We start from the raw sequence: 25,713 nt of genomic DNA, 5'->3' as shown, positions 1-25,713 counted from the left end.
TGCGGTGCATCTTAATAAAGTGTTGCATTTGTAGATACTGTGTGTGTGTTTTTGGGCATGATAGACAAAATGATAAGGTTAATGGTTTGTGGAATGTTAGAAAATAAAACCAGACACATTTTTAGTGCACAAAATTACTTTTTTCAAAAATATTCTGCACCAAAACAGTTTATAAACAATATTTTTGGCAAATAAACACAACCAACCAAATTAAAACAGAAAAACCACCCCCCAAAAAAGAAAATCATAACTCAAAGAGGTCCTGAGTGAAAGACCCTGCCGGAAAGGAGGACCGTGGCCTTCCTTGAGCCTGCTGTTGTGGGACAGTGGCCAAACTGCCCTGGAAAATGGCCTGTGATGCCCCTTGCATATGGCCATGGGGTGGCCCGTACTGGGGGTGTGGGGTAAAAGAAGGCGCCTGAGTTGGTTGCCTTTCCCGTCCAAATTGGCCGGACACTTGGGGTTGCCCCTCATTTTTCAAGATCCACCATCCAGTTGTTCAAACGGCCCAGTATGTCCCCATGATTTTGGATGGCGAACATCTTCATGACCACAGCAATTGAAGCCACGCATGCATTGTGATCAGGTTCCGGCACTTTTTTCAGAAGGGGCGCCAATCCGCGAAGCATTTTCTCCTCCACTCCGTCACTCCGCCTCTGTGCCAGAAAATCAATGACGCGTGCGTCAATAACCTCCCGACTCTCTGGCACAGAGGTGGAGGGAGGGACTTGGCGGGGGCGTCTTCGGTGCGGCTGCCTGACACGGGCTGGACTGGGCTGTTGTTGGTGCTGGCCCTGTGACGATTCCTCCGGGTCCTCTGCTGGCGTCGGTTCGGGACTAATTGCGGGGGAAAAAACAGCTGGGGTTTCACTTCCATCAGAAGACGACTCCCCAGAGGGTTCCAGACTGTCCACAGTACTGTTTTTCAAAGACATGTAAAAACTCAATTAGATATCTCTTTTTAAATTTAACAGAAAATAAACAGTGATATTAGGTGTGATCAGCTGTATACAGACACTATATATATGGAGTGGCTTGAAACAACATAATGTAAGAGAATACGCAATAAACACATGCATCTATGTGAACAGTGCAATTCCAAATGTATTTACAATATATAGGGCAAGATGGGTCACAACTGGTAAAGCGCAAATGGTAATGCAATGATAAAACATGGTTTGATGGTTGAAGCAGTCCAGCGAAAGAAGAGGAATATTCATTCCAGGCACCAAACCAGTGCGGATATTGACGCCATCTCACCAGTATGTGGCCTGCTTCAACCATACCAACATACAAGACGTAGGGTCTAACTGGTCGAACTTATTTTCCAGCCAAATAATAACATGTACTGGGCCACAAATGTGCATGATGAGAGCAGTCATTCTGAGACGGGTGGTCAAGCCTAGAAGGAACATCATTGGATTCTGGGTTTTTTTCATTGTACACAAACAAACCAAGGAATCAATGTTGGTCCTGGTGCCATACATTGAAAGCAATGTGAATGACGTGGCCAATACCAAATGGGGATCAAATTCCGACATGTCAGTAAAAAAAAGGAATCTATATGGGAACTATAAAAGCACCCGCTAATGTCAAAACTGATATACTAATCTGGACTTGCATTAAAATGGGAGACATGCACCTTTTGAGGTATAAATGACCTATCCCTATGAAAAGTTCCAAAGATTATTGTGGTATAAGACCAACAGGAGGCAAACACGCAGAACATCTGTATGATGAGATAATGCGTGCGGAGCGCACGTGGCTTGTCGTTTGTGAAATCCTTTCAATATTAAAAACATCTATGTTCTGGGACCTGCCCAAAATTGATGCAGCAGGAACCAAACAGAGAGGGGGGGTGCTATATGCGCACTACACGTGTCGTCTCATCATACAACTCAGCAGCGGGTTTGAATGGGGGCAACCTTTCACATAAAGTGATGGACACAACCAACCCCAGGCATGTGCAAACTGATGCCCACCATCTGATGCACAACGACAACTCCAAGCAGGACTGGTTAACTTACAGCTATTCAGGCATGCTTGGCGTGTGCCTTCTAAAAATGTGGGATTGTGACATTTTGTACATGGCTGCCCCACAGAAAGTAGATGCCTTCAATAGTACAACAGAAATGAAGCCATTACTTTCGTGTACACATTAGCTGAGGCAGACACAATTGAAAGATTAAGCACAATGAGAAATGGATCAACAAATCATAATTTACTTACGGCCTCAAGTCCATTACGGGTCTGAGAAACTGCAACTGGGCAGTATATATGTATGGCCTCTTCCGGGAGGGACCCTCTCCACTACGGCCCTTGCTGGAGACCTCTCGCCGAAATTGGTCCCGGCAACTGGCCCAGCGAGTTTTGGTTTGTTTCACTGTTCATAATGAAGCAAAAAAATAAAAAAAAAATAACAAAGGATCCAAAGAAACCAGCATAAAATGACATTTTACAAAAAAGAGAGCAAATAGGGAATAACAAGGTACCAACAAAAAAGGACCGAATAAACAGCACATGGTACAGTCCAGCAGGTGTCTGGATACTAATGCAGACGAACAAGATGGAGGAGACTAGTCGTGTAAGCCTTGTGGCCCTAACTTTTAAAAATAAAGTGTCGGTCACAACTCTAAGATGCTCAAATACAAGGACATGTGTCTGTGACAAAAAGGGCACAAACATGTGATTATAAACATGAGAACTGTATGCCGGAGCAAAGGGAGGGACAGCCATTTACACTTAGAAATGGTGTTGTATGGAATGTAATAGACGTCACTTTAACAAAGCATGTGCGGCCCTTTATGGCAAATGAAGCTGAACTGCACAAAAAACACTATTGGGAACTCAGGGTTAAAAACAATATCTGGTTGCCATCCAGTGGGCACGCACAGCACAACTACATTGCTCACACTTACCTAAGTCAGCACGGCCTCTGCTATCAGCTTTGGCCCAATCGTTCTTTCGGAGGCTACGGGCCACCTGCTCCCACGCAGCATCCTTTCTGGTCCGATCCAGATAGAGATTGCTGCGGGTATCCCATATTTCAGGCCTCTCCTGGACCAGGGTGATGAGCTTTTCCACATTCCACCTAGGCATTTTCTCAGTGAAAAATTAATGGCTGCCTCACCACACAGAGAGAAGCTTCCAGACACAGGTGGCTAGAAATTAGCATAATCTGTGACCCTAAACTTCCTGTACATTTTTTTTTTCAAATTTATTGCCACAACTTTTGCCAGACAGAGTGCCCATGGCAAATGAAATAAATAAAACGGGCGCGGACGCGGACGCGGGTGTCAAACGGGTGTGCAAACGTGTTTTTAACGGCCCCATTGACTTCAATGGGGCCGCGATCCGTTAGCCGTGAAAAAAATAGGACAGGTTATATTTTTTTCACGGCCTCGAAACACGGGTCACGGGCGCGGTGTAAAAACGGTGCACAAGCCGAGTTTTCAACGGCCCCATTGAAAGTCAATGGAGCCGCAGAAAAAAACGTCTAACGGCACAACGGGCACGGGTGCACACAACGGTCGTGTGCATGAGGCCTAAAGCAGATGATCCTGGATGAGTGGGAAGATGTGGAAAAGAGGCTTTTTATTCCCAGAGAATTCAAAAGTCGTCTATCCTTTGACAAAGAGGACACCAAAACTATGGGAAGAAATCCCAAAGATAGACGCCCCGGTCGCCAGGGTAGCTAAGAAAACAGCAATCCCATTCGAAGACTCCTCCCAGCTGAAAGACCACATGGACCGCAAGGCCGACGGTCTCCTGAGAAAATCTTGGGAGGCGTCGGCGGCCTTGATCTCCACTAACGTGGCAGCCACATCTGTGGCTAGGTCTTTACTATTGTGGTTATCTCAGCTGGAGAATCACTTGTCAATGGGAACTCCCAGGGAGGACATCTTGGAGACTATCCCACTCCTGAAGATGGCAACGGCCTTTACAGCGGACGCCTCGGCTGAGTCAGTCAGGTTCGCAGCTAAAAGTGGGGCCCTTCTAAACACCGCTAGAAGAGCTTTGTGGCTAAAGAACTGGTCTGGTGATCTCACCTCAAAAAATAAATTATGTACAATCCCTTTTTCAGGATCATATGTGTTTGGCCCTAGCCTGGACAAGATTCTTGAAAAGGCCTCAGACAAAAAGATAGGGTTTCCTGAAACAAAAACTAGGAAGACACATTTTTTTCGGAAAAAATTTCAGCCAAAGAACCAAGCGTATAAAGACAAGGGTAAATCGGGAAGATGGTCCTATCCTAAAGGGGGTAAGGGCAGAGGATTTCTGCTTAACCCAAACACTTCCCAAGACAAACAATGACGCCAGGCCAGTCGGGGGAAGATTAAGATCTTTTCTCCCAGCATGGAGCCAAATAACCCAGAACCCTTGGGTGCTCCAAATTATTCAGGAGGGATACAGGATAGAGTTTATGTCTGTTCCGCAACACAAATTTGTGCTGACAGGGTACGGAGGAGATACACCTCAGGAAAACCTTTTAAAAGACGTCACAAAATTGAAGAAGCTGGGCGCAGTGACTCGCGTCCCTGCGGGTCAGGAAGGCAGGGGCTTCTATTCAAGGTTATTCCTGGTCAAAAAGCCAGACGGTTCATTCAGAACCATAATCAACTTAAAACCCCTGAACGTCTTCATAAAGTACCATCGTTTCAAGATGGAATCGATAAGATCGACAACACCCCTCATTTCTCAGGGAGCGGTAATGTGCACCTTGGACTTAAAAGATGCATATTACCATGTACCAATACATCCGGACCACCAAAAATTCCTAAGGTTCGCAGTTTCAGTGCCTGCCCTTTGGGATTTCAACAGCCCCCCGGGTGTTTACAAAGTTAGTCATAGAGATAGTGGCCTTTCTCAGACTGAAGGGAATAAAGATTGTACCCTATCTAGACGATCTTCTCCTAACCGCAGACTCTGCTCCAGTTCTAGCGGCACATACACAGACAACAATATCCCTCTTACAGGATCTCAGCTGGATCATAAATTGGGAAAAGTCGGACCTAGTACCAGAGACCAGAAAAATCTTCCTGGGAACGCTGCTAGATTCGAACCTGCAGAGGTCTTTCCTTCCACCTCAAAAGCAGCAAAACCTTGTCAGGAAATTGAAAGCGTTTCAGGGGAAATCCGTGTGCACCATCCGAAACGCCATGAGCGACCTGGGCTTGATGACTTCTTGCATATTTACGGTACCGTGGAGTCAACATCACACGAGGATCCTACAGAAGATGATCCTGTCTGTCTGGGACGGGGACCACCGATCCATAGACCGGAAGATCCTGGTAAAGGAGAATGCTCGGAGATCCCTGGATTGGTGGCAGATAGCAAGCAACCTGTCAAAGGGCGTCTCCTGGAACCTAAGTCCATATGTCGTAGTAACTACAGATGCCAGCCAACAGGGCTGGGGTGCAAAGGTTGGAATTTACTACTACCAAGGAACTTGGAGTCAGACCATAAAGAACAGGTCTTCAAACTTCAGAGAACTTCAGGCTGTGTGGGAGACTCTCAAACAGAGTCAGGATCTTCTAAGCGGCCAAAACATACGAATCCTATCAGACAACATGACAGCGGTCTCTTTCCTCAAACATCAGGGAGGTACAAGATACCCTCTTCTCCAGAGTCTAACAAACAAAATTTTTTCCTGGGCCGAGGAGAATGTGCTATCAATCTCTGCAGTACACCTACAGGGTTCAAAAAACCAGTCGGCAGATTTCCTCAGCAGACACCTTATAGATCCAAACGAGTGGACTCTGAACAGACAGGTGTTTCTAGAATTGACAGCTTCATGGGGGTACCCAGAAATCGACCTCTTTGCTTCAAGGGAGAATGCTCAAACAACCTCCTTCTTCTCCCGGAACCCTGCCGATCATCCCACAGCAGTAGACGCTTTATCCCAGTCCTGGGACATGAAGCTAGCGTATGCGTTTCCTCCCTTCCCCCTGATTTCAGTAGCCCTAAGAAAAATCAGCAGGGAATCGTCCAAGGTGATCTTCATAGCTCCCTTTTGGCCGAAACAAGCCTGGTTCCCAGTCCTGTCCTCCCTGAGTCAAGAAGATCCGATTCCTCTCCCTCTCAGACCAGACCTGTTGCATCAGGGTCCAATCTGGAGTCCGGAAATAAACAAGCTGAAGTTAACAGCGTGGCTTCTGAAAGGGACTTGTTGAAATTACAGGGGTTCTCGGACGAAGTAATAGCCACTATCCAGAGAGGCCATAAGCAGGTGACATCGGCGATTTATAATAAAATCTGGAAGAAATTCTGCTCCTGGATGACGCTGAGAGGGAAGAGTCCCCTGCTCCCGAGTCTAGGAGATATTCTCGATTTCCTCCAGGAAGGATTCAACATGGGTCTTAGGCCCAGTACCCTCAAGGTGCAGACTGCAGCCTTGAGTTGGTTTCTAAATTACTCTCTGTCAGAAAATCGATGGGTAAGCAGGTTCTTAAAGGCAACCACGCGAATTAGACCAACGCTAAGATCTCCGGTTCCGCCTTGGGACTTGTCGCTAGTGCTTAGGGCCTTAACAAAACCACCTTTTGAGCCCCTACACGAGAGTAGCTTAAGAAACCTAACCTTAAAAATGATGTTTTTAGTAGCCATCACATCAGCCCGTAGACTAGGGGAGATCCAGGCCCTCACCATCCGTGAGCCGTACCTTACAATCTGTGAAGATAGGGTCATATTAAGGCTAGACCCGTCCTTTATACCTAAGGTAGTTTCTTCCTTTCACCGGAACCAGGAAATTGTACTGCCAACCTTCTACACAGATCCAAAGACCGAAAAGGAGGAAGAATTCCACCTTCTAGACGTCAGACGTTCCCTCCTTTCCTACTTAGACGTTACTAGTACCTTTAGACTGGACTCAAATCTCTTTGTTCAGTTCTCAGGCCGCAATAAAGGCAAGAAAGCTTCTAAAGCGACATTGGCAAGATGGATTAAGATAGTCATTAAAGAAGCCTATCAGAGCCAGGAGCTCCCCTGTCCCCAAGAGGTTAGGGCTCATTCTACAAGAGCAGTCTCGGCTTCATGGGCCGAGCATGCGAATGCTTCTATCGAACAGATATGTAAGGCGGCCACCTGGGCAAGCTCCCAGACCTTTTGTAAGCATTACAGATTAAATGTGTCAGGGAATGTTGACCAGTCTTTCGGGCGGAAAGTTCTTCAGGCTGCAGTCCCTCCCTAGTTATTGGATTAATTTGGTATTCCTACTCCATGTAGTGCTGTCATGGAGGACGTCCTGGAAAGTAAGAATTAGTCTTACCGGTAATGATGTTTCCAGGAGTCCGACATGACAGCACTGGTAGTTCCCTCCCTATTAGTTAATTGTTTCTTTTTGGCTATGATACCCATTATTGTGTGATAATCTATAAAACACTGGTGAAGGTGGGTGGGGGGGAGCTTTTAACCTCTCTGTTTCCTGTCCCAATAGTGGGCGGGGGAGACAACCTCCATGTAGTGCTGTCATGTCGGACTCCTGGAAACATCATTACCGGTAAGACTAATTCTTACTTTTCCCATATAACCATGTTATAAGAAAAAATAATACAAATCGGGTCCCCAGCCAAATCGTCACCTAGCAACCATGCGTGAAAATCGCACCGCATCCGCACTTGCTTGCGGATGCTTGGGATTTTCACTCGGCCCCATTCACTTCAATGGGGCATGCGTTGCGGGAAAAACACTGAATATAGAGCTTGCTGCAATTTTCACGCAACGCACAAGTGATGCGTGAAAATCACAGCTCATGTGCACAGCCCCATAGAAATTAATGGGTCAGGATTCAGTGCGGGTGCAATGCGTTCAACTCACGCATTGTACCCGCGCGGAATACTTGCCCGTGTGAGAGGGCCTTAGTGTTTCCATAGTCTGAGAGCCATCATTTGGGGCGATTACCTTGGGTAGGGTATGATTTTTGTGGGAGGAGATGATGGTTTTATTGTCACTATTTTGGGGTGTGTGTGACTTTTTGGTCGCTTGCTATTACACTTTTTGTCATGTAAAGTGACAAAAAATGCTTTATTTAGCACAGTTTTTATTTAAATTTTTTTACGGTGTTCATCTGAGGGGTTAGGTCATGTGATATTTTTATAGAGCCGGTCGATACGGATGCGGCAATACCTAATATGTATACTTTTTTTTAATTTATGTAAGTTTTACACAATAATATAATTTTTGAAACAAAAAAAATATAATCATATTTTAGTGTCTCCATATTCTGAGAGCCATAGTTTTTCAGTTTTTTGGGCGATTATCTTAGGTAGGGTCTCTTTTTTTTTTGCGGGATGAGATGACAGTTTGGCACTATTTTGGGGTGCATATGACTTTTTGATCGCTTGCTATTACACTTTTTATGATGTAAGGAGACAAAAAATTGTTTATTTAGCACAGTTTTTTTTTTTTACTGTGTTCATCTGAGGGCTTAGGTCATGTGATATGTCGATACGAATGCGGTGATACCAAATATGTATACTTCTTTTTATTTATGTAAGTTTTACACAATAACAGCTTTTTTAAAACCAAAAAAATTATGTTTTAGTGTCTCCATATTCTGAGCCATAATTTTTTTATTTTTTGGGAGATTGTCTCAGGTAGGGGCCAATTTTTTTGCAGGATGAGGTGACGGTTAGATTGGTACTATTTTGGTGGGCAAACGCCTTTTTTATCGCTTGCTGTTGTACTTTTTGTGATGTAAGGTGACAAAAAATGGTTTATTTAGCACAGTTTTTATTTTTTTACGGTGTTCATCTGAGGGGTTAGGTCATGTGATATATTTATAGAGCCGGTCGATACGGACACGGCGATACCTAATATGTATACATCCCCCCTGTCGGGTGGTAATAATTCAATTAAGAATTATTAATTATGGTCATAAAAATAATTAACCATAAAAAAATAAAATTTATAAAATTTTATAAATTCTTAAAATCATGACCTGGTGAATTGTAGACAACCTAATTGATGCAATTCACATCTGAGTCCGACTATTTCCTCAGATAAATAAGTTGTTTTTTTTTGTTTGTTTTTTTCAAAAAATTTTATTGAATAAATCAATACAATTACAGAAATAGAGCGGAAGAGAAGAAACATACTCCTCTGCTCTTAATACAAAGAAACATAGTACAGGTCTGTCAGGTACTAAATATATGTCAGACAAGATAATACATAATCTTAATGGCTAACCAGCAGTGCAAGACCTCCAATATAGGGTATACTGAGAATAATCATGCTTAATGACCAGGTGGCACTTAGTGTCATAGACATATCTAAGAAGTACCTTAAATCTGAGTGTTTTGATCCATCCGGGACAGCCAAAAATCTAAGTAACATTACCATCTGAGCAGCTCTACGTCAGACAATGTAAGGGAATTTAGAAGGGGAGTGAATGGGGAGCTAGTTGTTATGAGACCTTAGTGTTGTAAGCTCAGGGAGCGTGTTAACTATGTTAACTTTCAACTAATATTTCCTAAAGGAAATCCATTGGCTCCAGATCTTTAACAACTTATGATGAGATCTCAGTTCCCATGAGGATAGCTCTTCTAGCCGGAAGATTTGATCAATCTTCTGGTACCAATTGTCCATAGAGGGGACCTCGGTTGATAACCATAATAAAGGAATCAGCAGTTTAGCGGCGTTCACTAGGTGTTTGAAGAGAAGAAGATTAGGGGGAGAGGGGTTGCGAGGGTAGAGATTCAGGAGAGCAACCTCTGGGGACGGGGTGATGCTGGTATTGCAAATCTTATTACAGGTTAGGAAAACCTTCTCCCACCAGCTGAGTAAAATTGAGCAGGACCACCATATATGGATAAAATCGCCTCTTTCCTTTGAGCATCTCCAGCATGTGTCAGAAGCTGAAGTGGAATATAAGCATGTCTTGTCAGAGGTTTTATATCATCTTGAGATGACTTTATAGTTATTCTCTTGAACCCTGACACACCTGGAGGATTTATGTGAAGAGTTAAAAATGATGCTAGTATCTTCTGAAGAAAGAGTCTTGTTTAGGTCTTTTTCCCAAAGTCTAATAAAGGCCGGCGTTAAAGCTTCAGGGGGAGTTCTTAATCTATTGTACCATTGTGAGATCAGCTTTTGTGGGGTAGAGTCTCGGCTAATGATGTGTTCAAACCAAGTAATAGGATGAAGCAACATATGTAATTGTATGTTTTGAGACATGTATGCTCTTAAGAAATGGAGCCCTGAAAAGTTAGGGCGTGAGCTTTTTAAGTGATCGCCCATTTCATTAATGGTAAGCAGTTTACCCTCTTTGTAGAGATCCGTCAGCTTCAAAGTAGACCGTGCAATTTCATTGGGTATGCTATTCTGTAAGGCCTGGGGGGCTAGATGAAAAATGTCTTCTATTTTAAGGATTGGAGATGGGAGTGGTGAGCCCAGGGGTGATTTTTGTAGGGTGTACCACGCATTCAGAGTGGCCTTCATAACCAGGGTGATATCGGGGCGAGGGGGCAGTGGTGACATGTGGCCCAGTAGAGCTGCTCTGAACGGAATTCCCAGCAGCGCCTCCTCCATTGAGACCCAGGATTTTTGCTTGGGAGCTGTCAACCAGTCCACAACTCTAGTGAGTAAAATAGCTCTACCATAAAGTTCCGGGTCTGGCAACGCTATCCCTCCCCTCTCTCTCGGGAAAGACAGAGATCTGTAGGACAATCTGGCCTTTTTCTTATTCCATATAAAGGATCGGAACATGGACTTAAGTTTAGAGTAGTAAATGGAGGGAACGGGGATTGGTAAAGCTTGTTGGAGGTACGTGAGTTTAGGGATAATGAGTGACATTAGTATGTTTTTCCTCCCAAACCATGAGAGTGTGGGGATATCAAGGGAAGTCCGATCATCTGCCAGTTTATTTTGGAGAGGAATATAGTTCAAATTAAAGAGTTGGTTAGGATCTGCACTCATTTTGATACCTAGATATGTAAGAAAAGGGGATGACCAGTTAAATGGCGAGTTTGCTTCTAGCAGAGTCTTCAGAGATTTTTTAAGTCCTGTACAAATAATAAGTGATTTATTATGATTCACCTTGAAGTTAGAAAGTGAACCATATGTTTCTAAATGGCCATAAATTTTTGGGAGAGCCTTTTCAGGATTACTTGTTATTAAGAGCAGGTCGTCCGCAAACGCGGCTACTTTATGTTGTTGGTCACCCAGGTTTACTCCCTGGATGTCAGAATCTTTCCGGATAGTTTGTAGAAGGGGCTCTAAGGCGAGGACGAACAAGAGGGGGGAGAGGGGGCAGCCTTGTCGAGTGCCATTACTGATCTTAAATGGTTTTGATAGAGTATCGTTGACCCTAATTGAGGCTGAGGCGTGGTGGTACATTGCTTTAATCGCTGCTATGAAGGGAAGGGGGAAGTTGCGAAATTGCAACGCCGCATACATGAAGGGCCAGTCAACTCTGTCAAATGCCTTCTCAGCGTCCGTGCTGAGAAGGACCAGAGGAAGGCCCTTTTTCTTAACATAATGTAAAATGTTGAGAATCCGGGCCGTGTTGTCCTTCCCTTCTCTATTTTTGACGAAACCCACTTGGTCCCTATGGACTAATACGGGAAGAAGCTTTGACAACCTGTTTGCAAGCATCTTAGCTAAAAGTTTTAAGTCAATGTTAAGAAGGGAAATGGGTCGGTAGTTAGGGCATAAGGAGTGGTCTTTGCCTTCTTTGGGAATTAAAGTAATGTGGGCATTCGTCATGTCTGACGATAGTGGGATACCTTGTAAGGCGTTATTGTACACTGGGATCATGTGTGGGATCAATATTTCATGGAAAGACTGGTAATAGGGTATCGGAAACCCGTCTGGGCCTGGGCATTTCCCTTTCGGGAGTTTTTAATGGCTTGTAGGAGTTCTTCTGGAGAAAAAGGGGAGGCTAAGTGAACCCCATCCTGTTCCGAGAGAGAGGAGAGGGACAAGTAGCTGAAATATGAGGTAAGGGGTGGAGGAATCGCCGTGTCACCAGAGGGAGGTTGCGTCGAGTTTAGGTTGTAAAGAGATTCATAATAATCCCTAAATAGGGAAGCAATTTTATTTGTTTCAAAGGTCAATGGACCTTCTGGGGTCTTTAGTTTATGTATATAATTGTTCAGTTTCCTACGTTTTAGTCTAGACATCATATAACAAGAAGCTTTATTTCCATGAGCAAATATTTTGTACTGGGAGTGTAGGTATAATTTAGCAGAGGCCAAGTTCAATAGATTTTTGATGGCAGCCCTAGATGCAGATAATTCTAGTAAATGTGATTCTAATTGAGATTTTTTATGGGCACTTTCCAGCTGACTAATTTTCTCATAAAGGGAGTCTAACTGTTTCTGTCTTTCCTTTTTTACATGCGCCCCCAAGCTAATACAGTGGCCCCTGATAAATGCTTTGTGGGCATCCCAGACTATTTGAGGCGATATCTCGGGGGAACAATTCGTGTGGAAATATTCTTCCAGTAGATCTTTCAGTTTAGACTTAGTGGTTGGTATATTGGTAAGCTGTTCATTAAAACGCCAGTGGCTAGAGGGTTTATGGTTTAGAGGGGAGTTCATATGAAGGAATATGGGGGCGTGGTCAGATAGGATTATGGAACCTATTTCGGCCCTTGCACACAAGTGAAGGTGTTCCTTTGAAATAAATAAATGGTCGAGGCGTTGGTACGATCTGTGTAGTGATGAGTAGAAAGTGTAGTCCCTAGAGTCTGGGTGTAATGTACGCCAGACATCAATTAGGTGAGCTTTGGCAAGTGACCTCACTAAAGAGAGAATGCCCTTTTAAGATTGGGCCGATTTATGTGACGTGGAGTCAATGAGAGGATTTAGGACCAGGTTCGAGTCTCCTCCAATTACTGTGATGCCATCTCTAAAAGATTCTATTTTTAGTAGAATCGACTTTAGCCAGGGAATCTGGCGAATATTTGGGGCGTAGACATTTATAAAGGTGTATAGGTGTTGACCTATCTTGCCTTTAATCATAATGAAACGACCCTCAGGATCATTTAGCTGGTCATCTAGGATGAAAGGCAACTTACTCTGGAAGCCGATGCTAACTCCTTTGGAATTTGAATTGGGGGAACCACAGTGGAACCAAGTGGGGTAAAATGAGAAGGATAAATTGGGAAAGTGCTGATATTTAAAATGTGTTTCCTGTAGGAAAATTACGTTCGCTCTGGCTCTCCTCAACACCCCAAAAATCTGGCTCCTCTTAGAAGGCGAATTACATCCCTTAACATTGTAAGAGGCAATACTAATAGCCATCATGGGGTTGATGAGGAGTGGCAGAGTGACGCATCTGAAACGTGAGGTAGTGTTTGCGGAACGTGAGCTGCTCAGGGTACTTAGCTTTTGAGAAGGACGTATGAATTAAGAGCCATTGTCCCAGGGTAGGAACGGCTGTCGCGGATGGATGCTTCACAGGATGATAAGAGACCTGTGCAAAACAAACAAGAACAAACATAAATTGAACATAAGAACCTATCAGGATCATATTAAACTGGTCTTGAATGACCTATCTAGTGGGGGGGGGGGAGTGGCAAATGCCATTTATAGACCCGGGTCACATTTATAACTACAGGTTTGATTATAGAATTAGGTTAATTATCCTTTAAGGGAAAATAGGTTTGAAAGAATGTATCTATAGTGTCTATGATTAATTCTCTCAAGAATTCCAAAATGAAGCTTGGGGCCTCCGGATACATAGAAGTGGAACAAAACTTAAGTGTCAGTGAGAAATGAACCCTCATGTTGACAGCTACATATGAAATCTACTCAGAAATGTAGTGCCTAGGAACGATGATTAGTCGTCACCATCCTCAGGGGTTACAGGATATAAGCCCTAAACCTCATTTAGTGGGGATGTTTAAAACTCTTAATCTAACTAAATTGAAACTATAAGCCTAAGGCCGCTGAGTACATATAGGGTAAGATAAAATAAATCGGAAAGGGTATGTTTCTGTGCTGCCGGCTACTCACTAAATCATCGCATCTATAAGTAGCACAGAGATAATGTGTAGCCGGGAGCACCTTTAATGCTTGTTGGGTGCTTGACCCAGCCTCTAGGCGGTAACCCTGGTGTTTATTGGTGAGTTCTATCATGGTGTTAATATGGGTCTATAGTCGCAGAGTACCTATAAACAAGGGGCACTTGTATCGCGGATGGGTGTAACCGAACGCTGCCGGCTGTCCACTGAATCATCGCAGGAATATGAAAGCACAGAGACAGAGCACAGCCGGGAGCGCCGTCAGAAATTGCTGAATGTAGGTTATATCCACATTGCTCTAAGAATAGCGTTCTTGTAAACTTTCCTAATATGGCATACATATAAGCGTAATGCAGCTAGGTACAAAAACAAGATAACTTGGTCCATGCGAATATTTATAGTAGCGGACTATCGCATTCACACTGGCTCCTCATACAGGTATAGTAGGCACTCCGGTCCTATGGAGTCGAAAGTACCGCTAAAAATCTTTGAGTGCCAATCGAAGCGACCTAAACATGGATATAGCGTCTATGAGAGGCGTAAAAAAACGAACATGCGCATAATCGTATGGCGACTGTATGCGAAAATAAAATACAACATACTGGGCTGTGCGAGTAGAAATGAGAGCATACTGCCGGCCTCACACTGGATCTTCGCACACATATCTAAGCATAGAGGCACTGTGAGGTCGGGAGCAATAATCCCTTACTATCAGACGGAGTCACCCCGTCACAAATACAATATTACTGCTTGACTTCACCTCTATGTTGCACATAAACTATAGGTCACTGGAAGTATAGAGAGCGTAACCCATGGAGAACAAGTAGATCTGATATTCTGCTGCCGACTACACATCCATACAGCGTATTTATACGAAGGCATAGAGGTAATGTGTCGCCGGGAGCACCATTGGGGACAGTTAAGAATATAGGGGAGATAGAGGAGAGAGTGGATTTACATAGTGTACTGAGGGGTGTCAGTAGGGGGGAGGAAAGAGGATAGACAGAAGTAGGTAGTATTGCCTCATATACTCAGCATGTGATACGAAGAGGTAGAAGAAGTCCTCAGCTCATGTTTCTATATTTCAAGCTACATCTGTAGGGATACGTCTTGGGGTAAGGGGTTGATTCCTCTTCTTTTCCTTCTGCCTTTGGGCTTTAGGTGTGCCTCTCAATTCAAAGGGCAGAACCCTGGGAAGCTCCGGTAGCAGTGTAAGATCTTGTACAGTGTCCCAGTCCTCTATTTCTATGGGAGCGATGTCCAGGATGTCAAATGCAGGTCCCAAATCTTGGTGAGATTTGACAGAGACTTTCCTGCCTTGGAATGAGAAGGCTAATCCAAAAGGAAATTGTCAACGATCTAAAATCTTGTGGTTTCTGAGCCAATCTGTGAGGGGCTTGAGTGTCCTTCTTTTCTGTAGGGTCATTGGGGCCAGATCTTGAAAAATGCTTATGGGCACCCCGTTGTGTTTCACTCCATTCGGTGTTCTTGCAGTGTTGATTATGTCCTCTTTATCTTGAAAATGTAGAAAGCGGCAAATAATATCTCGAGGGGGCTCATTGCCTTTAGGTTTCGGGCGCAGAGCCCTGTGAGCCCTTTCAATGATAATTGAGGCGGATCTTTCTGGGCCCAGGAGACCTACGCAAATCTCCTTTACAATTTCGGCAGAGTCCTGTGGGGTTTCCGTCTCAGGGACCCCTCTAAAACGGAGGTTGTTCCTTCTCCCCCAGTTTTCTTGATCCTCCAGAGCATTGAATATGTCATTAAGGTGAGTCTGGCAGTTTTGTAGGCTTTTAGTAGTGGCCAATTGATAGTCCAGGATTGCGGCCTGATTAGATTCAAGGGCTTCCACTCTGCTGCCCACGTGTCTGACGACATGTCTGAGGGAAGACAGCTCGCTCACCAGAGGCTCCATTGCTCTCTGCAGGGCCGAATCCAGGTATTTTCTGGAGATCGGGAGGTGCTTACGGTGTCGCTGATCCTCCACATCGCTGCCTTCAGCTAGGAGCTCTGAATCGCTCTCCTCTGTTTCTTTGTGGGGATCCGTCGCCATCTTTGCTTCCCTTGCTGCGTATACTGCCGCTGCCTTTTTTACAAAATTGTCCATGTCTCCGCAGTTTGAAGTCTGCTTATGTGATAGGGACGAGTCCCCCATTCTTTGCTGGCCTATTTTACCCATTTTCTGAGCTAAATTGCTTAAGTTAGCTGCTTTGAAACCGGGTCTGAGTTGCAGAGCTCAGGCACGCACGTCCATTCCTGTCCGGCGCTAGCTCCGCCCCCCCAGATAAATACGTTTTTTGACGTGAGATGACGTTAATGATAAACATGTAGTTCTGCATTATACAATAATACACAGGTTTATAAAAATATGCAGATTTATTGGTTACAAGATTATAAACATATATAAGTAAATAAACACAATGATACATGCAAATGAATATATATAACATTGATATAAAGCATTACAAGCTTAACAATACATGTGAGTGGAAATAACTTGTCACCTTATAACTAGGGATGAGCGAACTCGAACTGTATAGTTCGGGTTCGTACCGAATTTTGGGGTGTCCGTGACACGGACCCGAACCCGGACATTTTCGTAAAAGTCCGGGTTCGGGTTCGGTGTTCGTCGCTTTCTTGGCGCTTTTGTGACGCTTTCTTGGCGCTTTTTGAAAGGCTGCAAAGCAGCCAATCAACAAGCGTCATACTACTTGCCCCAAGAGGCCGTCACAGCCATGCCTACTATTGGCATGGCTGTGATTGGCCAGAGCACCATGTGACCCAGCCTCTATTTAAGCTGGAGTCACATAGCGCCGCCCGTCACTCTGCTCTGATTAGCGTAGGGAGAGGTTGCGGATGCGACAGTAGAACGAGATTAGGCAGATTAACTCCTCCAAAGGACTTCACTTGATTAATCGATCGATCTGCAGCTGTGCATCATTGAGCTGCTGAAATTCAAATGCTCACTCACTGTTTTTAGGCTGCCCAGACCGTTTGTCAGTCACTTTTTTCTGGGGTGATCGGCGGCCATTTTGTGTCTTGTGAGGTGCTGCGACCAAGTGCATTTAACCCTCAATGGTGTGGTTGTTTTTTGGCTAAAGCCTACATCAGGGTGAAGCTGTCACACCAAGTGCATTTAACCAGCAATAGTCTGTTCATTTTTTGGCCATATACTAAATCAGGGGCAAGCTGCGCCTGTCACCAAGTGCATTTAACCCTCAATGGTGTGGTTGTTTTTTGGCTAAAGCCTACATCAGGGTGAAGCTGTGACACCAAGTGCATTTAACCAGCAATAGTCTGTTCATTTTTTGGCCATATACTACATCAGGGGCAAGCTGCGCCCGTCACCAAGTGCATTTAACCAGCAATAGTGTGGTTATTTTTTGGCCATATCCCAGTCTAATTCTGTCACTAAATCCATACCGGTCACCCAGCGCCTAAATACTAGGCCTCAAATTTATATCCCGCTAAATCTCTCGTTACCGCTGTCCTGTTGTGGCTGGGAAAGTTATTTAGTGTCCGTCAAAGCACATTTTTTGTTCTGGGTTGAAGTACAATTCCCAATTTAGCAATTTCATAATTTAGTGGTTCCTGCTATATCAGAGCTATTTGAAATCTATCCCTAAAAGGGTATATAATATTCAAGGTGCACATTGGGTCATTCAGAATAACTTCACACACACCCGCTACTGTGTATTTCCAAGTCTAATTCTGTCACTAAACCCATACCTGTCACCCAGCGCCTAAATACTAGGCCTCAAATTTATATCCTGCTAAATCTCTCGTTACCGCTGTCCTGTTGTGGCTGGGAAAGTTATTTAGTGTCCGTCAAAGCACATTTTTTGTTCTGGGTTGAAGTACAATTCCCAATTTAGCAATTTCATAATTTAGTGGTTCCTGCTATATCAGAGCTATTTGAAATCTATCCCTAAAAGGGTATATAATATTCAAGGTGCACATTGGGTCATTCAGAATAACTTCACACACACCCGCTACTGTGTATTTCCAAGTCTAATTCTGTCACTAAACCCATACCTGTCACCCAGCGCCTAAATACTAGGCCTCAAATTTATATCCCGCTAAATCTCTCGTTACCGCTGTCCTGTTGTGGCTGGGAAAGTTATTTAGTGTCCGTCAAAGCACATTTTTTGTTCTGGGTTGAAGTACAATTCCCAATTTAGCAATTTCATAATTTAGTGGTTCCTGCTATATCAGAGCTATTTGAAATCTATCCCTAAAAGGGTATATAATATTCAAGGTGCACATTGGGTCATTCTGAATAACTTCACACACACCCGCTACTGTGTATTTCCAAGTCTAATTCTGTCACTAAACCCATACATGTCACCCAGCGCCTAAATACTAGGCCTCAAATTTATATCCTGCTAAATCTCTCGTTACCGCTGTCCTGTTGTGGCTGGGAAAGTTATTTAGTGTCCGTCAAAGCACATTTTTTGTTCTGGGTTGAAGTACAATTCCCAATTTAGCAATTTCATAATTTAGTGGTTCCTGCTATATCAGAGCTATTTGAAATCTATCCCTAAAAGGGTATATAATATTCAAGGTGCACATTGGGTCATTCAGAATAACTTCACACACACCCGCTACTGTGTATTTCCAAGTCTAATTCTGTCACTAAACCCATACCTGTCACCCAGCGCCTAAATACTAGGCCTCAAATTTATATCCTGCTAAATCTCTCGTTACCGCTGTCCTGTTGTGGCTGGGAAAGTTATTTAGTGTCCGTCAAAGCACATTTTTTGTTCTGGGTTGAAGTACAATTCCCAATTTAGCAATTTCATAATTTAGTGGTTCCTGCTATATCAGAGCTATTTGAAATCTATCCCTAAAAGGGTATATAATATTCAAGGTGCACATTGGGTCATTCAGAATAACTTCACACACACCCGCTACTGTGTATTTCCAAGTCTAATTCTGTCACTAAACCCATACCTGTCACCCAGCGCCTAAATACTAGGCCTCAAATTTATATCCTGCTAAATCTCTCGTTACAGCTGTCCTGTTGTGGCTGGGAAAGTTATTTAGTGTCCGTCAAAGCACATTTTTTGTTCTGGGTTGAAGTACAATTCCCAATTTAGCAATTTCATAATTTAGTGGTTCCTGCTATATCAGAGCTATTTGAAATCTATCCCTAAAAGGGTATATAATATTCAAGGTGCACATTGGGTCATTCAGAATAACTTCACACACACCCGCTACTGTGTATTTCCAAGTCTAATTCTGTCACTAAACCCATACCTGTCACCCAGCGCCTAAATACTAGGCCTCAAATTTATATCCTGCTAAATCTCTCGTTACCGCTGTCCTGTTGTGGCTGGGAAAGTTATTTAGTGTCCGTCAAAGCACATTTTTTGTTCTGGGTTGAAGTACAATTCCCAATTTAGCAATTTCATAATTTAGTGGTTTCTGCTATATCAGAGCTATTTGAAATCTATCCCTAAAAGGGTATATAATATTCAAGGTGCACATTGGGTCATTCAGAATAACTTCACACACACCCGCTACTGTGTATTTCCAAGTCTAATTCTGTCACTAAACCCATACCTGTCACCCAGCGCCTAAATACTAGGCCTCAAATTTATATCCTGCTAAATCTCTCGTTACCGCTGTCCTGTTGTGGCTGGGAAAGTTATTTAGTGTCCGTCAAAGCACATTTTTTGTTCTGGGTTGAAGTACAATTCCCAATTTAGCAATTTCATAATTTAGTGGTTTCTGCTATATCAGAGCTATTTGAAATCTATCCCTAAAAGGGTATATAATATTCAAGGTACACATTGGGTCATTCAGAATAACTTCACACACACGCTACTGTGCATTTCCAAGTCTAATTCTGTTAGTAAATCCATACCGGTCACCCAGCGCCTAAATACTAGGCCTCAAATTTATATCCCGCTGAATTTGAATACAATACATTGGGCCAAATAATATTTTTGTTGTTGTGGTGAACCATAACAATGAGAAAAACATCTAGTAAGGGACGCGGACGTGGACATGGTCGTGGTGGTGTTAGTGGACCCTCTGGTGCTGGGAGAGGACGTGGCCGTTCTGCCACATCCACACGTCCTAGTGTACCAACTACCTCAGGTCCCAGTAGCCGCCAGAATTTACAGCGATATATGGTGGGGCCCAATGCCGTTCTAAGGATGGTAAGGCCTGAGCAGGTACAGGCATTAGTCAATTGGGTGGCCGACAGTGGATCCAGCACGTTCACATTATCTCCCACCCAGTCTTCTGCAGAAAGCGCACAGATGGCGCCTGAAAACCAACCCCATCAGTCTGTCACATCACCCCCATGCATACCAGGGAAACTGTCTCAGCCTCAAGTTATGCAGCAGTCTCTTATGCTGTTTGAAGACTCCGCTGGCAGGGTTTCCCAAGGGCATCCACCTAGCCCTTCCCCAGCGGTGAAAGATATAGAATGCACTGACGCACAACCACTTATGTTTCCTGATGATGAGGACATGGGAATACCACCTCAGCATGTCTCTGATGATGACGAAACACAGGTGCCAACTGCTGCGTCTTTCTGCAGTGTGCAGACTGAACAGGAGGTCAGGGATCAAGACTGGGTGGAAGACGATGCAGGGGATGATGAGGTCCTAGACCCCACATGGAATGAAGGTCGTGCCACTGACTTTCACAGTTCGGAGGAAGAGGCAGTGGTGAGACCGAGCCAACAGCGTAGCAAAAGAGGGAGCAGTGGGCAAAAGCAGAACACCCGCCACCAAGAGACTCCGCCTGCTACTGCCCGCCGCCATCTGGGACCGAGCACCCCAAAGGCAGCTTCAAGGAGTTCCCTGGCATGGCACTTCTTCAAAAAATGTGCTGACGACAAGACCCGAGTGGTTTGCACGCTGTGCCATCAGAGCCTTAAGCGAGGCATTAACGTTCTGAACCTGAGCACAACCTGCATGACCAGGCACCTGCATGCAAAGCATGAACTGCAGTGGAGTAAACACCTTAAAACCAAGGAAGTCACTCAGGCTCCCCCTGCTACCTCTTCTGCTGCTGCCGCCTCGGCCTCTTCTGCTGCTGCCGCCTCGGCCTCTTCCTCCGCCTCTGGAGGAACGTTGGCACCTGCCGCCCAGCAAACAGGGGATGTACCACCAACACCACCACCACCACCTCCGTCACCAAGCGTCTCAACCATGTCACACGGCAGCATTCAGCTCTCCATCTCACAAACATTTGAGAGAAAGCGTAAATTCCCACCTAGCCACCCTCGATCCCTGGCCCTGAATGCCAGCATTTCTAAACTACTGGCCTATGAAATGCTGTCATTTAGGCTGGTGGACACAGACAGCTTCAAACAGCTCATGTCGCTTGCTGTCCCACAGTATGTTGTTCCCAGCCGCCACTACTTCTCCAAGAGAGCCGTGCCTTCCCTGCACAACCAAGTATCCGATAAAATCAAGTGTGCACTGCGCAACGCCATCTGTGGCAAGGTCCACCTAACCACAGATACGTGGACCAGTAAGCACGGCCAGGGACGCTATATCTCCCTAACTGCACACTGGGTAAATGTAGTGGCAGCTGGGCCCCAGGCGGAGAGCTGTTTGGCGCACGTCCTTCCGCCGCCAAGGATCGCAGGGCAACATTCTTTGCCTCCTGTTGCCACCTCCTCCTTCTCGGCTTCCTCCTCCTCTTCTTCCACCTGCTCATCCAGTCAGCCACACACCTTCACCACCAACTTCAGCACAGCCCGGGGTAAACGTCAGCAGGCCATTCTGAAACTCATATGTTTGGGGGACAGGCCCCACACCGCACAGGAGTTGTGGCGGGGTATAGAACAACAGACCGACGAGTGGTTGCTGCCGGTGAGCCTCAAGCCCGGCCTGGTGGTGTGCGATAATGGGCGAAATCTCGTTGCAGCTCTGGGACTAGCCAATTTGACGCACATCCCTTGCTTGGCGCATGTGCTGAATTTGGTGGTGCAGAAGTTCATTCACAACTACCCCGACATGTCAGAGCTGCTGCATAAAGTGCGGGCCGTCTGTTCGCGCTTCCGGCGTTCACATCCTGCTGCTGCTCGCCTGTCTGCGCTACAGCGTAACTTCGGCCTTCCCGCTCACCGCCTCATATGCGACGTGCCCACCAGGTGGAACTCCACCTTGCACATGCTGGACAGACTGTGCGAGCAGCAGCAGGCCATAGTGGAGTTTCAGCTGCAGCACGCACGGGTCAGTCGCACTACAGAACAGCACCACTTCACCACCAATGACTGGGCCTCCATACGAGACCTGTGTGCCCTGTTGCGCTGTTTCGAGTACTCCACCAACATGGCCAGTGGCGATGACGCCGTTATCAGCGTTACAATACCACTTCTATGTCTCCTTGAGAAAACACTTAGGGCGATGATGCAAGAGGAGGTGGCCCAGGAGGAGGAGGAGGAGGAGGAGGAGGAGGAGGAGGAGGAAGAGGGGTCATTTTTAGCACTTTCAGGCCAGTCTCTTCGAAGTGACTCAGAGGGAGGTTTTTGGCAACAGCAGAGGCCAGGTACAAATGTGGCCAGACAGGGCCCACTACTGGAGGACGAGGAGGACGAGGATGAGGAGGAGGTGGAGGAGGATGAGGATGAAGCATGGTCACAGCGGGGTGGCACCCAACGCAGCTCGGGTCCATCACTGGTGCGTGGCTGGGGGGAAAGGCAGGACGATGACGATACGCCTCCCACAGAGGACAGCTTGTCCTTACCCCTGGGCAGCCTGGCACACATGAGCGACTACATGCTGCAGTGCCTGCGCAACGACAGCAGAGTTGCCCACATTTTAACCTGTGCGGACTACTGGGTTGCCACCCTGCTGGATCCACGCTACAAAGACAATGTGCCCACCTTACTTCCTGCACTGGAGCGTGATAGGAAGATGCGCGAGTACAAGCGCACGTTGGTAGACGCGCTACTGAGCGCATTCCCAAATGTCACAGGGGAACAAGTGGAAGCCCAAGGCCAAGGCAGAGGAGGAGCAAGAGGTCGCCAAGGCAGCTGTGTCAATGCCAGCTCCTTTGAGGGCAGGGTTAGCATGGCAGAGATGTGGAAAACTTTTGTCAACACGCCACAGCTAACTGCACCACCACCTGATACGCAACGTGTTAGCAGGAGGCAACATTTCACTAACATGGTGGAACAGTACGTGTGCACACCCCTCCACGTACTGACTGATGGTTCGGCCCCATTCAACTTCTGGGTCTCTAAATTGTCCACGTGGCCAGAGCTAGCCTTTTATGCCTTGGAGGTGCTGGCCTGCCCGGCGGCCAGCGTTTTGTCTGAACGTGTATTCAGCACGGCAGGGGGCATCATTACAGACAAACGCAGCCGCCTGTCTACAGCCAATGTGGACAAGCTGACGTTCATAAAAATGAACCAGGCATGGATCCCACAGGATCTGTCCGTCCCTTGTCCAGATTAGACATTAACTACCTCCCCTTAACCATATATTATTGGACTCCAGGGCACTTCCTCATTCAATCCTATTTTTATTTTCATTTTACCATTATATTGCGAGGCTACCCAAAGTTGAATGAACCTCTCCTCTCTCTGGGTGCCGGGGCCTAAATATATGCCAATGGACTGTTCCAATGTTGGGTGACGTGAAGCCTGATTCTCTGCTATGACATGCAGAATGATTCTCTGCTGACATGAAGCCAGATTGTCTGTTACGGGACCTCTCTCCTCTGCCTGTGTGCTGGGCCTAAATATATGCCAATGGACTGTTGCAGTGGTGGCTGACGTGAAGCCTCATTCTCTGCTATGACATGCAGACTAATTCTCTGCTGACATGAAGACAGATTCTCTGTTACGGGACCTCCCTCCTCTGCCTGTGTGCTGGGCCTAAATATATGCCAATGGACTGTTGCAGTGGTGGCTGACGTGAAGCCTCATTCTCTGCTATGACATGCAGACTGATTCTCTGCTGACATGAAGCCAGATTCTCTGTTACGGGACCTCCCTCCTCTGCCTGTGTGTGTGCTGGGCCTAAATATATGCCAATGGACTGTTGCAGTGGTGGCTGACGTGAAGCCTCATTCTCTGCTATGACATGCAGACTGATTCTCTGCTGACATGAAGCCAGATTCTCTGTTACGGGACCTCTCTCCTCTGCCTGTGTGTGTGCTGGGCCTAAATATATGCCAATGGACTGTTGCAGTGGTGGCTGACGTGAAGCCTCATTCTCTGCTATGACATGCAGACTGATTCTCTGCTGACATGAAGCCAGATTCTCTGTTACGGGACCTCTCTCCTCTGCCTGTGTGTGTGCTGGGCCTAAATATATGCCAATGGACTGTTGCAGTGGTGGCTGACGTGAAGCCTCATTCTCTGCTATGACATGCAGACTGATTCTCTGCTGACATGTAGACAGATTCTCTGTTACGGGACCTCCCTCCTCTGCCTGGGTGTGTGCTGGGCCTAAATATATGCCAATGGACTGTTGCAGTGGTGGCTGACGTGAAGCCTCATTCTCTGCTATGACATGCAGACTGATTCTCTGCTGACATGAAGACAGATTCTCTGTTACGGGACCTCCCTCCTCTGCCTGGGTGTGTGCTGGGCCTAAATATATGCCAATGGACTGTTGCAGTGGTGGCTGACGTGAAGCCTCATTCTCTGCTATGACATGCAGACTGATTCTCTGCTGACATGAAGCCAGATTCTCTGTTACGGGACCTCTCTCCTCTGCCTGTGTGTGTGCTGGGCCTAAATATATGCCAATGGACTGTTGCAGTGGTGGCTGACGTGAAGCCTCATTCTCTGCTATGACATGCAGACTGATTCTCTGCTGACATGAAGCCAGATTGTCTGTTACGGGACCTCTCTCCTCTGCCTGTGTGTGTGCTGGACCTAAATATATGCCAATGGACTGTTGCAGTGGTGGCTGACGTGAAGCCTCATTCTCTGCTATGACATGCAGACTAATTCTCTGCTGACATGAAGACAGATTCTCTGTTACGGGACCTCCCTCCTCTGCCTGGGTGCTGGGCCTAAATATATGCCAATGGACTGTTGCAGTGGTGGCTGACGTGAAGCCTCATTCTCTGCTATGACATGCAGACTGATTCTCTGCTGACATGAAGCCAGATTCTCTGTTACGGGACCTCCCTCCTCTGCCTGGGTGCTGGGCCTAAATATATGCCAATGGACTGTTGCAGTGGTGGCTGACGTGAAGCCTCATTCTCTGCTATGACATGCAGACTAATTCTCTGCTGACATGAAGCCAGATTCTCTGTTATGGGACCTCTCTCCTCTGCCTGGGTGCTGGGCCTAAATTTATGAAAATGGACTCTCACAGTGGTGGGTGACGTGAAGCCAGATTCTCTGCTATGGGACCTCTCTCCAATTGATTTTGGTTAATTTTTATTTATTTAATTTTTATTTTAATTCATTTCCCTATCCACATTTGTTTGCAGGGGATTTACCTACATGTTGCTGCCTTTTGCAGCCCTCTAGCTCTTTCCTGGGCTGTTTTACAGCCTTTTTAGTGCCGAAAAGTTCGGGTCCCCATTGACTTCAATGGGGTTCGGGTTCGGGACGAAGTTCGGGTCGGGTTCGGATCCCGAACCCGAACATTTCCGGGATGTTCGGCCGAACTTCTCGAACCCGAACATCCAGGTGTTCGCTCAACTCTACTTATAACCAAGCTATTATTAGGTTAGGATATCAAAATATAAACATAAGTTATATACATTACTACTGTTCAGAGAAAACCTCATGATATCAGGATGGGCATGTC

The 25,713-nt window shown here is 45.7% G+C and overlaps 1 protein-coding gene across 1 annotated transcript; it reads right to left on the bottom strand.

Annotated features, from left to right (window-relative positions):
* Nucleotides 1-470: 470 nt before the first annotated feature.
* On the bottom strand, nt 471-3,166 carry LOC122945383. The gene is made up of 3 exons (XM_044304456.1): nt 2,919-3,166; nt 2,230-2,383; nt 471-918 (listed from the first exon to the last, which is right to left on the bottom strand). Exons 1-3 carry the CDS (start codon nt 3,097-3,099, stop codon nt 471-473), a joined length of 783 nt encoding a protein of 260 aa, XP_044160391.1. The 5' UTR covers nt 3,100-3,166.
* Nucleotides 3,167-25,713: the final 22,547 nt, after the last annotated feature.

This window comes from Bufo gargarizans, chromosome 8 (assembly GCF_014858855.1).
Source record: "Bufo gargarizans isolate SCDJY-AF-19 chromosome 8, ASM1485885v1, whole genome shotgun sequence".
NCBI lineage: Eukaryota > Metazoa > Chordata > Amphibia > Anura > Bufonidae > Bufo > Bufo gargarizans.
Note: the sequence above shows the minus strand (reverse complement) of the source record. Positions and strands in the feature narration are given on the sequence as shown.

Bases quoted from the DNA above. Each gene is read 5' to 3' on its own strand.
- LOC122945383 (XM_044304456.1), bottom strand. From the start codon at position 3,099: ATGCCTAGGTGGAATGTGGAAAAGCTCATCACCCTGGTCCAGGAGAGG. The intron at 2,384-2,918 runs GTAAGTGTGAGC...CATTATGAACAG, and splicing joins CAGAGGCCGTGCTGACTTAG to TGAAACAAACCAAAACTCGC. The intron at 919-2,229 runs GTAAGTAAATTA...TTTGAAAAACAG, and splicing joins CCCGTAATGGACTTGAGGCC to TACTGTGGACAGTCTGGAAC.